The sequence below is a fragment of the Procambarus clarkii genome, chromosome 67 (assembly GCF_040958095.1).
Source record: "Procambarus clarkii isolate CNS0578487 chromosome 67, FALCON_Pclarkii_2.0, whole genome shotgun sequence".
NCBI lineage: Eukaryota > Metazoa > Arthropoda > Malacostraca > Decapoda > Cambaridae > Procambarus > Procambarus clarkii.
In genome coordinates this window covers 21758584-21771187 of record NC_091216.1, presented here as the reverse complement: position 1 = coordinate 21771187, position 12604 = coordinate 21758584, and the positions used below count along the sequence as shown (strand labels likewise).

The window sequence follows — 12604 nt, the reverse complement described above, 5'->3', positions numbered from 1 at the left end:
ACAGTATTGGCAAGTTATATCTGAGTTACCCGCGCCACTCACGTCGTATCCTGTTTTATTACATCAGCTTCAAATGTCTCCATTAGCCCTGTCACGTCTAGTTTCAGACCGTCCTCCAAACAGAGACCCAAAAGTGATTCCATACACCCGCCAAACTCCCTGTTTATGAATGAAAAACGGTTTACACACGACTCGCAACTGATTTCATTCGAACATTTCCGGAACAAGTGCTTCATTGACGAAATTTGTTCGAACCACAACGCTATAAATGCTTCACCCACGTACTACAAATACAAATAATCGCCAACAAAACCTAAACACCTAACCTAACCTATGCATATATATATATATATATATATATATGCACAATATGCTAATATATTATAATATTAATTTATATTTGAGAAAATTCCCGTTTTGAATGAACAGCATGTAAAAATATATGAATGCGTCTGTGGGGTCGACCGCTGGATGAAATGGACTTGAGTCGAAGACGGGTTGCTAGTGTGCAGTGTTGTTAAGTCCTGTGGCCCTCAACCGTTCCTAGTTTGAGAGTCGACAAAGTTCTGGAATGATTTTTGTCACTGTGTTGTGTTACGACACTGGGTCTAAAATTGCACTCTGGTAAATGTATCCAGGATCGTATTTCATTTGTTGACATACGTAATAGGGACCCTTAACTCTTTTAGGTATTTTAGTGAAAGGCCCTTATGAATGAGTTGAATTATGTGTGGGATTAGTGTTATTTAAATTATAGTTTTTTTAGATAGATTTGGGTTAAGGAAGGAGTGAAGTTGTTGATTGTTTTAGATTCAGCTACTCTGAACAAAAAAGTTCCAAGCAGCACGGGCTATGGCAAGCCCGTCGTGCTTACCTGGCACAGGAGATGTGGAGGAATGATTGATTTGATGAAGATTAAGCCACCCAAAAGATGGCACGGGCATGAATAGCCCGTAAGTGGTGGCCCTTTTGAGCCATTACCAATATCAAGAGCTGATACTGGATATCTGTTGAGGTGCAACTGCACCCTGCGTGATGGGAGTTGTCTCCCGTGTGGAGGAATGAATGTTGTTGTTATAGATTCAGCTACACGGAACAAGTTCCAAGTAACACGGGCTATGGTGAGCTCGTAACTTGCCTGGCACAGGAGCGGGGCAAGTAGCACAGGCTATGGTGAGCCCCTAGTGGACTTACCTGGCACAAGAACGGTGCGGGAGGAATGAACTCTGGCAGTTTGTTTACAGAGGACTGATCCTCATTTTGTAAATGGCGGGCGATCGCTTCCTTGCCAGACGTAAGAGCATTTTGATGCTCCTAGATTTGTAATGGCTCTGTGATAATAATTTGTTATTGTATTGTAAATATAGGATGTTATATTTATATTTAGAACTGCACAGTGGCAATTTAATATTGTATTAAAGGTTCAAGTATGGTTACTGTATAATCAGCTGATCAAGCAAGCAGCAAGCCACATAGAGCCGTGTTATTCTGCAGCAACTTCAGGCTCGGTCGGACGTGGGTATTCCCCCTCTTGTTTTTCTCCTCTTATTATTTACTATAAGCATGATAAGTAATATTGTTGCGTGCCACTATATGTTCTAAGTGTAACTGATTCTGTGTTCCCTTGTCAAATTCAAATTCAAATTTTTTATTCAAGTAAAAATACATACATAGAATATTAGTTTAGTTTAGTTCATTTATTATGCATCCCATACCCATCTTGTGGGCGGTAGTGGAAAGGGTTACAGAGGCACATAATGGGCTCAGGGACTGAACCCCACAATTCATTTAGCTAAGCAAGTTACAATCTTGATGAGCTAGTTACAAAATTCAATATAAGTCGTCACATCAACAATGGGTTCGAGATCGACCTCAAGTACAGGTTCTAAATTAAGCAGCTGACATATGTGGAGAATATTAACATACAAACATAATGTTGGATTTATAGATAACGCTAGTACATACAATATGTAAAGGCATTAATACACACAGCGTATCGGGCAACCGAAATACTTTGGGTTCCAAGTGATTAGATCTTTGTACTGACTAGTGAACACGTGTCTGACATAGTGTTGTTAAGTTTAATGGCGTGTGTTGTCCCTTAAGGAAAAGTAAACTTTTTTGCTGTATGTAAATCTTGTCTCCTGTCTATGTGGAGTCAGAGAGGTAACTAAGAGAGGTGGTAAAGGATTACTTTACCACCTGGGGGGGGGGGGTACTTGGGGGGGGGGGTTCTAGGGGTTAATAAATTATATTAAGGTAAATTTCAGCTGGAGTTTCCATCACCCCTTCTTGAGTAGGGTTAGGTGACCTGCTCTAGACGACAGACCATATTGGCAATCTTATTTGCTGGGAATTGTTTCCCCTGGGGTCCGGGCCTTTCCTAATCCCAATAGGTGGAACTTCCTTACATTGATTTATACCCAACACAACACCACCCACAACATGTTGAACTTTCCCCAACCCAGATATATTCTTTTGAAGGCGAGGCCTCTATGCTCCGACAGTGCAGTGAACTAAGACCATTTGTGCCAGATCTCGGTAATCTTTTTGAGCTTCCGTTTCCACGATAAGTATGGGGAGCACAATAAACTACCGCTCACAGGATGAGTATGGGGAGCACAATAAACTACCGCTCACAGGATGAGTATGGGGAGCACAATAAACTACCGCTCACAGGATGAGTATGGGGAGCACAATAAACTACCGCTCACAGGCTGAGTATGGGAGCACAATAAACTACCGCTCACAGGATGAGTATGGGGAGCACAATAAACTACCGCTCACAGGATGAGTATGGGGAGCACAATAAACTACCGCTCACAGGATAGGTATGGGGAGCACAATAAACTACCGCAGACTGAGAGGCGGTGGGTGGCAGACCCGCCAAAGTTTAGTTTAGTTCATTTATTATGCACCCCATACCCATCTTGTGGGCGGTAGTGGATAGGGTTACAGAGGCACATAATGGGCTCAGGGACTGAACCCCACAATTCATTTAGCTAAGCAAGTTACAATCTTGAGGAGCTAGTTATAAAATACAATAGACATCGTCACATCAACAATGGGCTCGAGACCGACCACAAGTACAGTTTCTAAATTAAGCAACTGACCTATGTGGAGAGCTAGTGTCACAATTGATGTGTTTGTCCTGCACGCCGCCCCCCGCCCCTTCCCCCTCCCACCCAGTGGGCTGCGGTTGATAGGTCACAGTCACTTAGTTACTATCTACAGTTACCAAACAGGATATTTAGCCAATACTTCTCGCAGCAGATAGTTCTGAATGAAATATTTACACTTGAACATTGGTTATAGAATTTTATCTGAATTCACGTATCTTTTCGCACTCCATCACATAGTGACGGAAGGTGTGCGATTAATTTTGTTGACACAGTTTACATTTGGTCAGGTCAACATCAGCAGGTAATGATAATTCCCAGAGATACTTGTAACCGAGTCTAAGCCGAGCAGTAGTAACATCTAGAAGTTTGCTGATTTTATTGGATGAACCATAGATGTGTGGCTCCTCTTGCATGATAGTATGATGATAGATGGAATTACTGGTGTCGATTTCACTTTGCCTCAGAGCTACAAGATTCTTGAGGTTCTTGGTGTACTATTGCTCTCAGACTGCTTATTGACAATCCAAGGTTACACTCAACGGCTCCTTTAAAGGCAGATTCTTTGGCTAACTTATCAGCTCTATCATGCATTCGGAGGCCAACATGAGATGGCGTCCACATGAAATGGACTCTGTTACCATCATTAATAATTTTGTTGTATTTGTGTCTAGCTTCAGACACGAGCATGGTACAGTTATATCTTAAAGAGTTGAGAGCAATTAATTTATTTATCTATATTTATTATTTATTTATTTATTTATTTATATATAAGAAGGTACATTGGGGTTAAATGAGAACATAGAAATGATGTTGATTTTACAGTCTTGTAAAGCCACTAGCACGCATAGCGTTTCGGGCAAGTTCTTAAACTAACAGATAATTTTAAGTAGATAATTTACAGTAAAATTGACAAAAAATGAGGTACATATTTGCAAGGTACAGTGGAAATACATTACATACAATCGGGTACATTGCAAGAAATTTTGACACAAAAACAAAGATTAGAATAATACACAATAATAACAATACACTTAATGAACAAGGATTACTAGGTTCATTAGGATAAAATTTCAGGGTTATACATTGGTTCACTGAAGTACAATTTGATAATCATTTGAAGGAATAATGCAGTAGAATATGCACTCAATATTACAACCATGATATCAGATGATATCTAAGATTACAATGGTAAAGTAATATGGCTTAGGTACAAGTATTGGGGGATTGGGTAGCACTAGGTACAGTGCGAGTTAAAGCACTAGGTAGGAAACTATGAAGATGAAATTAGGTACTTTTTGGTTTTATTTTTGAATACGGCAAAAGTTGGACAGCTTTTCAATTCATTAGGGAGTGAGTGCCATAGACTAGGTCCCTTTATTTGCATTTGCAGAGTGTTTACACAGAATAAGTTTGACTCTGGGGATATCAGAGAGATATTTATGTCTGGTATAGTATGTGTTTTATTACATCTGTCTAGGAAGAGTTTCAGAACAGGGTTTGCAATTAAGAAAAGGGTTTTATAAATGTAATTGACACAAGAGAATGTTCACATACCTCAAATCTTATCTTACTGACAGGCCCCAGTATGTTTCTGTGAATAATTCAATTTCTCCCACCCTACCCATCAACATCGGTGTTCCTCAGGGCAGCATACTTGGCCCTCTCCTCTTTCTCATCTACATTAATGACCTTCCAAAGGCCTCCCAACACCTCAAACCAATTCTATTTGCTGACGACACAACCTTCATTTACTCCAGTCCTGACCCCCTTGCTCTAAATGCCACAGTAAATACTGAGCTAAATAAAGTCCATCTTTGGCTAACTGCCAACAAACTCACCCTTAACATTGACAAAACTTTCTATATTCTGTTTGGCAATAAATCCTCTAATCAAATAAATCTCAGAATAAACAATACCCAAATTTGTAACAAAATAGATGGCACATTCCTTGGCGTTCTCATTGACAAGCAAGCTGAATTTCCAGGGACACATTCTAAATATATCAAAAAAAGTTTCAAAAACTGTTGGCATTCTTTCTAAGATCAGATATTATGTACCCCGCCCTGCCCTGGTGACTCTCTATTACTCCCTCATCTATCCTTATCTCAACTATCGTATTTGTGCTTGGGGTTCTACTACCCAAAATCATTTACGTCCTCTAATTACTCAACACAAAGCTGCTATTAGGACAATATCCAACTCTGGCTCCAGACATCACTCGGTACCCCTACTCAAATCTCTGAATATGTTAGATATTAAGTCACTGCACATTCTCTCATGTGTATTATACATATATAAAACGCTGAACTGTAATGCGAATCCTGACCTCAAAAGCTTCATTGAAGGTTGTAACAGAACTCATGAGCACCACACCAGAAACAAATACAGCTTTGATATTCCAAGAGTACGACTTAATCAAACTAGAAATGCTCTACAAATCAAGGGACCCAGAATGTGGAATGACCTTCCCAACCATGTTAAAGACTGTACCTCTCTCAATCAGTTTAAGATAAAAACGAAGCACTACCTAATAAATTCCCTGTAACCTACCTTACCCCTATATTGTCAACCCATGTCTGTTTTTTTAAACAACGCTGTTTGTCGACCTAATTGTATTTGTGCTGCTTTTTCAGCCATGTTCCCCCCCTTTTTTATCTTTATTTTTATTTGTTCTCAACACATTTTATTCTTTATACTCAGTTAGTATTAAGTTTTAGTCATTAATGTTTTTCCTGCCCGAAACGCTTTGCGTAATAGTGGCTTTAGGCATTGTATGTGCTAGCTCTATCTATAAATCTATCAATTTTTGTAAAATCTCTTGTATGTATGTACCTTACCTGAATAAACATTTATTTATTTATTTATTATTATTTATTTATTTATCATTGGGGGGATTCATTACCTACAGCCACCTGCCATAGATATCAATATCCCAACCTAATTCTGGCAATTACAATGTCACACTGTCTAGTGGATGTTTTATGCTGCCCGTACATATGATTTCCGGTTCTAATCATGTCATATATCTTTATACTCAAAAAGAATAAATATCTCTTTGATATCCCCAGTCAAACTTAATCTGTTTAAACACTTTGTAAATAAGAGGACCTTGTCTATGGAACTCACTCCCTAACGAATTGAAAAGTTGTCCAACTTTTGCCTTATTCAAAAATTCAACCAAAAAGTACCAAATTTCATCTTCATAGTTTATTATCTAGTGCTTTATACTCGCCCTGTATCTAGTGCAACTCAATCCCCCCATTATATGTACCCAAGCCATACAATCTTTATCTTTGTCATCATTGCTATCACCGTATATCATGTTTGTTATATTGAGTGCATATTTTACTGCATTATTCCTTGAAATGATTCTCAAAATGTGCTTCAGTGAACCAGTTGATAACCCTATCTTACCCTAATGTACCTACTAATCTTTGTCATTATTGTGTATTAATCAAATCTTTATGTATTGTGTCAAATTTTCTTACAATGTATCTGTAAACATTTTTAGTAAATTCTGCTGGAAATTACCCACTTAAAATTATCTGTTAGATTAAGGACCTAACCGAAACGCTATACGTGCTAGTGTGTTTACAAGAATGCAAAATCTTCATTGCTATGTACTCTCTTAACCCACAATGTACCTTCTTGTACATAAATAAATAAATAAATACTCGTGCCTTCTGCCCTTTGAGTGTCAGTAACTGCTCTTCTGTCTTCCCTAATTTCCTGAAATATTGCGGATTTTACAGCAGAGATTGAAATGCCCATATCCAACTTAATTTCAGGCTTATCGCAGTTGGTTTCCAGACTCAGTGGTAGTGGATGACAGACTCAGTGGTGGTGGATGATAGACTCAGTGGTGGTTGGTTGACAAACTCAGTGGTGGTGGATGTCAGACTCAGTGGTGGTTGGTTGACAAACTCAGTGGTGGTGGATGACAGACTCAGTGGTGGTGGATGATAGACTCAGTGGTGGTTGGTTGACAAACTCAGTGGTGGTGGATGTCAGACTCAGTGGTGGTTGGTTGACAAACTCAGTGGTGGTGGATGACAGACTCAGTGGTGGTTGGTTGACAAACTCAGTGGTGGTGGATGACAGACTCAGTGGTGGTGGATGACAGACTCAGTGGTGGTGGATAATACGCTCAGTGGTGGTGGATGACAGACTCAGCGGTAGTGGATGACAGACTCAGTGGTGGTGGATGACAGGCTCGATCAGTGGTGGTGGATGACAAACTCAGTGGGGGTGGATGATAGACTCAGTGGTGGTGGATGACAGACTCAGTGGTGGTTGGTTGACAGACTCAGTGGTGGTGGATGACAGACTCAGTGATGGTGGATGATAGACTCAGTGGTGGTGGATGACAGACTCAGTGGTGGTTGGTTGACAAACTCAGTGGTGGTGGATGACAGACTCAGTGGTGGTGGATGATAGACTCAGTGGTGGTTGGTTGACAAACTCAGTGGTGGTGGATGACAGACTCAGTGGTGGTGGATAATACGCTCAGTGGTGGTTGGTTGACAAACTCAGTGGTGGTGGATGACAGACTCAGTGGTGGTTGGTTGACAAACTCAGTGGTGGTGGATGACAGACTCAGTGGTGGTGGATGACAGACTCAGTGGTGGTGGATAATACGCTCAGTGGTGGTGGATGACAGACTCAGCGGTAGTGGATGACAGACTCAGTGGTGGTGGATGACAGGCTCAGTGGTGGTGGATGACAAACTCAGTGGTGGTGGATGATAGACTCAGTGGTGGTGGATGACAGACTCAGTGGTGGTTGGTTGACAGACTCAGTGGTGGTGGATGACAGACTCAGTGATGGTGGATGATAGACTCAGTGGTGGTGGATGACAGACTCAGTGGTGGTTGGTTGACAAACTCAGTGGTGGTGGATGACAGACTCAGTGGTGGTGGATGACAGACTCAGTGGTGGTTGGTTGACAAACTCAGTGGTGGTGGATGACAGACTCAGTGGTGGTGGATAATACGCTCAGTGGTGTTGGATGATAGACTCAGTGGTGGTGGATGATAGACTCAGTGGTGGTGGATGATAGACTCAGTGGTGGTGGATGACAAACTCAGTGGTGGTGGATGATAGACTCAGTGGTGGTTGGTTGACAAACTCAGTGGTGGTGGATGACAGACTCAGTGGTGGTGGATGACAGACTCAGTGGTGGTGGATAATACGCTCAGTGGTGGTGGATGACAGACTCAGCGGTAGTGGATGACAGACTCAGCGGTAGTGGATGACAGACTCAGTGGTGGTGGATGACAGGCTCAGTGGTGGTGGATGACAAACTCAGTGGTGGTGGATGATAGACTCAGTGGTGGTGGATGACAGACTCAGTGGTGGTGGATGACAAACTCAGTGGTGGTTGGTTGACAGACTCAGTGGTGGTGGATGATAGACTCAGTGGTGGTTGGTTGACAAACTCAGTGGTGGTGGATGACAGACTCAGTGGTGGTGGATAATACGCTCAGTGGTGGTGGATGATAGACTCAGTGGTGGTGGATGATAGACTCAGTGGTGGTGGATGATAGACTCAGTGGTGGTTGGTTGACAAACTCAGTGGTGGTGGATGACAGACTCAGTGGTGGTGGATGATACGCTCAGTGGTGGTGGTGGTTGACAAACTCAGTGATGGTGGATGAGAAACTTAGTGGTGGTGGATGAGAAATTTAGTGGTGGTGGATGAGAGACTCGGTGGTGGTGAATGAGGAACTTAGTGGTGGTGGATGAGAGGCTTAGTGGTGGTGGATGAGAGACTTAGTGGTGGTGAATGAGAGACTTAGTGGTGGTGGATGAGAGGCTTAGTGGTGGTGGATGGGAGACTTAGTGGTGGTGGATGAGAAACTTAGTGGTGGTGGATGAGAAATTTAGTGGTGGTGGATGAGAGACTCGGTGGTGGTGAATGAGAAACTTAGTGGTGGTGGATGAGAAATTTAGTGGTGGTGGATGAGAGACTTAGTGGTGGTGGATGAGAGGCTTAGTGGTGGTGGATGAGAGGCTTGGTGGTGGTGAAGGAGAGACTTAGTGGTGGTGGATGAGAGGCTTAGTGGTGGTGGATGAGAGACTTAGTGGTGGTGAATGAGAGACTTATTGGTGGTGGATGAGAGACTTATTGGTGGTGGATGAGAGACTTATTGGTGGTGGATGAGAGACTTATTGGTGGTGGATGAGAGACTTATTGGTGGTGGATGAGAGACTCAGTGGTGGTGGATGAGAGACTTAGTGGTGGTGGATGAGAGACTTAGTGGTGGTGGATGAGAGACTTAGTGGTGGTGGATGAGAGACTTAGTGGTGGTGGATGAGAGACTTAGTGGTGGTGGATGAGAGACTTAGTGGTGGTGGATGAGAGACTTAGTGGTGGTGGATGAGAGACTGAAAGGCGGCGGGTGGCAGCCTCCACGTCAGCCGACCCTCACCTGTTTCGCTACATCTCATGACGTCACTCGCGCGTAAATTCAGAAAACAAACTGGAGCTGACACAAGGACCATCTCCCGGTGTTGTGGTGTGTGGTGACATCTGTGAGGCGTTACTCCCAGTAGGTGGTGGTGTGGGCGTGCACCCAACGGTGTGGGCGTGGAGTTAGATGTTGTGTGGGAGTGTAGGCTGGAGGAGGAAGCCATAGTTAGGGCGGGTCAAGGTAGGCTGATAACGGCCGCCCCGCCCCATATTACCTCCCTAGGTGCCCTCACACCAGTCCTGGGGCTCCCTCACACCAGTCCTGGGGCTCCCTCACACCAGTCCTGGGGCTCCCTCACACCAGTCCTGGGGCTCCCTCACACCAGTCCTGGGGCTCCCTCACACCAGTCCTGGGGCTCCCTCACACCAGTCCTGGGGCTCCCTCACACACCAGTTCTGGAGCTCTCGCACCAGTCCTGGAGCTCTCACACCAGTCCTGGAGCTCTCTCACACCAGTCCTGGGGCTCCTTCACACCAGTCCTGGGGCTCCTTCACACCAGTCCTGGGGCTCCTTCACACCAGTCCTGGAGCTCCCTCACACCAGTCCTGGAGCTCCCTCACACCAGTCCTGGAGCTCCCTCACACCAGTCCTGGAGCTCCCTCACACCAGTCCTGGGGCTCTCTCACACCAGTCCTGGGGCTCTCTCACCAGTCCTGGGGCTCTCTCACCAGTCCTGGGGCTCCCTCACACCAGTCCTGGGGCTCCCTCACACCAGTCCTGGGGCTCTCACACACCAGTTCTGGAGCTCTCACACCAGTCCTGGAGCTCTCTCACACCAGTCCTGGATCTCCTTCACACCAGTCCTGGAGCTCCCTCACACCAGTCCTGGAGCTCCCTCACACCAGTCCTGGGGCTCCCTCACACCAGTCCTGGGGCTCCTTTACCCCAGTTCTGTGGGTAGTTTACTTTGTATAGAGTCAGGCGACGTTGCGTGGAGTCGGGCGACGGAGGTAGGGAGAGTAGGGAGTATTATGGAAGTAGGGTAAATGGGATATAAGAAATGGATCAGAGGATAATGTGATAGGTAAAGCTCAGTAACCCATCTTCTATGCATTTGTACATGTTGGTATTATATTGGTTAGTATGATGCTCCAGTTGCTAAGGGTTGGCCAAATAGGCTCATGTTCATGAAATTTAGTTGTTGCTAAATGCTACTTTTTCCTGATTGGACAACAGTAAAATGCTATGTTTATTCTCTTTATCTTATTTTACTCAGACTTGGTTGTCGAGAGAGAAGTTATAAGAGAATGTGAGCTGTAGATTTATGATATCCAAGTTAATTGCTAGTTGTGAGTTTTGTAGATAGGTAACATAATTTCTGAAGTCAACATGTGATTTTCTTCAAAGTTTTAACTGCTTATGGGTGTTGTATAAGGTATCTTGCAAGACTAGATACCTATACAAATAGCTATGGATTTCTTTATTGAGTGTTATTAATCAGTAATAACTGCTGGTAGTTCATTCAGCACAGTTTTATTTAGTGTTTTCCACAGGAATGGTTATAATTTTTATTATAATTATTGTGGTATTCAAATAAATACAAATACAAATATTTATTATTCATTATTCAAATATTTTAAATTCAAATTATTATTCATATTCAAATATTCATTAACTTTATTGCTTATACAGTATCGGTATCAGAGTACAGTGTCTGTTTGTTTACAGTATCAAAGTATCTGTATTGGCTAATATGTTTCTATCTATATTGGCCCAAATTTTGTTATCGGTACATCTCAAGCATGAGTTACACTGTAACGCTGTACTTTCAGGAGTAATGATCAAGAGGTAAAATGGACTTGCTTACATTTGCAGCCACTGCAGTCTTCAGCACAGAGTCTGAGGAAGGTAAAGTAGGGGTCACTTGTTTTGTGCAAAAACTACAGGATATGCCACCTCTACCACTACTTACCTCTACATGTCCCCTCCAGTAATGAACCTTCACTCACTGCTATGGCTTGTTTAGAAATATGAAGCAATTTGTTGTTTAATTATATGATAATATTAGTTAATAAGTATTTAATATTTGTTAAACAGTGTGTTTAGGCACCTGAAACTTTATTGTAGATTTTAAGTAACTACATAACACAGAGGACAGTAGTAAAGTGATCCATTATTAATGTGTTTGAAGATGCTGCAATTCCCCTGACACCCATAAAAGGAGTACACTCTGTGCTTGGGGAGGTCACCAACATTATCAACATATCTCCAGAGAAGTTCACCAACTCTCCTCTGCAAAACCTCTTCACTGCTCCAACCCTAAACACTCCAACAACTAAATCAAGATGTTTGGCATCCAATTTCTCAACAACAAGGTAAGTTAGAATTTTTTTTGTAAATGTACCAAATTTTGAACCATATTTGGGTATAAGCACTTATCTGTATACAAATGCGATGCACTTAATGCTGCATTAAGCATGGACACCGTGTTCTCCCATATAACAGGGCTTGATGAAAAAACGTGAATGACCTCTCACTTTAGTGGTCTTGGGAGGTTGGGGGGAGGGTTAAATACCCCAGAATTTCCACCTTTTAAGGCTGTGGTGTAGTTGGTTTAGTGCGTACCTGCTATGTCAGTGTTGTGAAGCATCTGTGCTGGCGAGGGTTCAAGGCTCCTGGTGAGTGTGTGTCTAAAGTTATACAGTATATATGTTGTACCTAGTAGCCAGAACGCAGTACTCGGCCTACTATACAAGACCCATTTTGCCTAATAAGCCAAGTTTTCCTGAATTTATATTTTTCTATTTTTTTATGAAATGATAAAGCTATCCATTTCATTATGTATGAGTTCATTTGTTTAAATTTGAGTTAAAACTAATGTAGATACGACTGAACCTAACCAACCCTACCTAACCTATCTTAACGTAATCTAAACTAACACAACTAAGACATTAATTTGTGTTTTTAATATAATATAATAATAATAATTCAAATAAACTAATTGGAAATATTTTATTGAAAATAAAGAAAATTTCTCAGCCTATTAGGCAAACTCCTAAATGAGTTTTG

The 12604-nt window shown here is 42.4% G+C and overlaps 1 protein-coding gene across 7 annotated transcripts in view; it reads left to right on the top strand.

Moving 5' to 3' along the window:
- Positions 1-12604, top strand: part of LOC123767697 (uncharacterized) — a 52584-nt gene that overhangs the window by 8888 nt on the left and 31092 nt on the right. For 3 of the 7 annotated variants that reach the window (XM_045757599.2, XM_045757601.2, XM_045757604.2), the window contains exons 2-3: positions 11368-11443; positions 11727-11910. In XM_045757599.2, the coding sequence (XP_045613555.2) occupies positions 11389-11443; positions 11727-11910 (239 nt within the window). In that variant the 5' untranslated portion in view covers positions 11368-11388. Of the gene's footprint in view, positions 1-1453; positions 1516-9518; positions 9674-9698; positions 9776-11367; positions 11444-11726; positions 11911-12604 lie in introns of those variants that run through there. The other 4 variants (XM_045757600.2, XM_045757598.2, XM_045757603.2 and 1 more) reach the window with 4 other exon arrangements.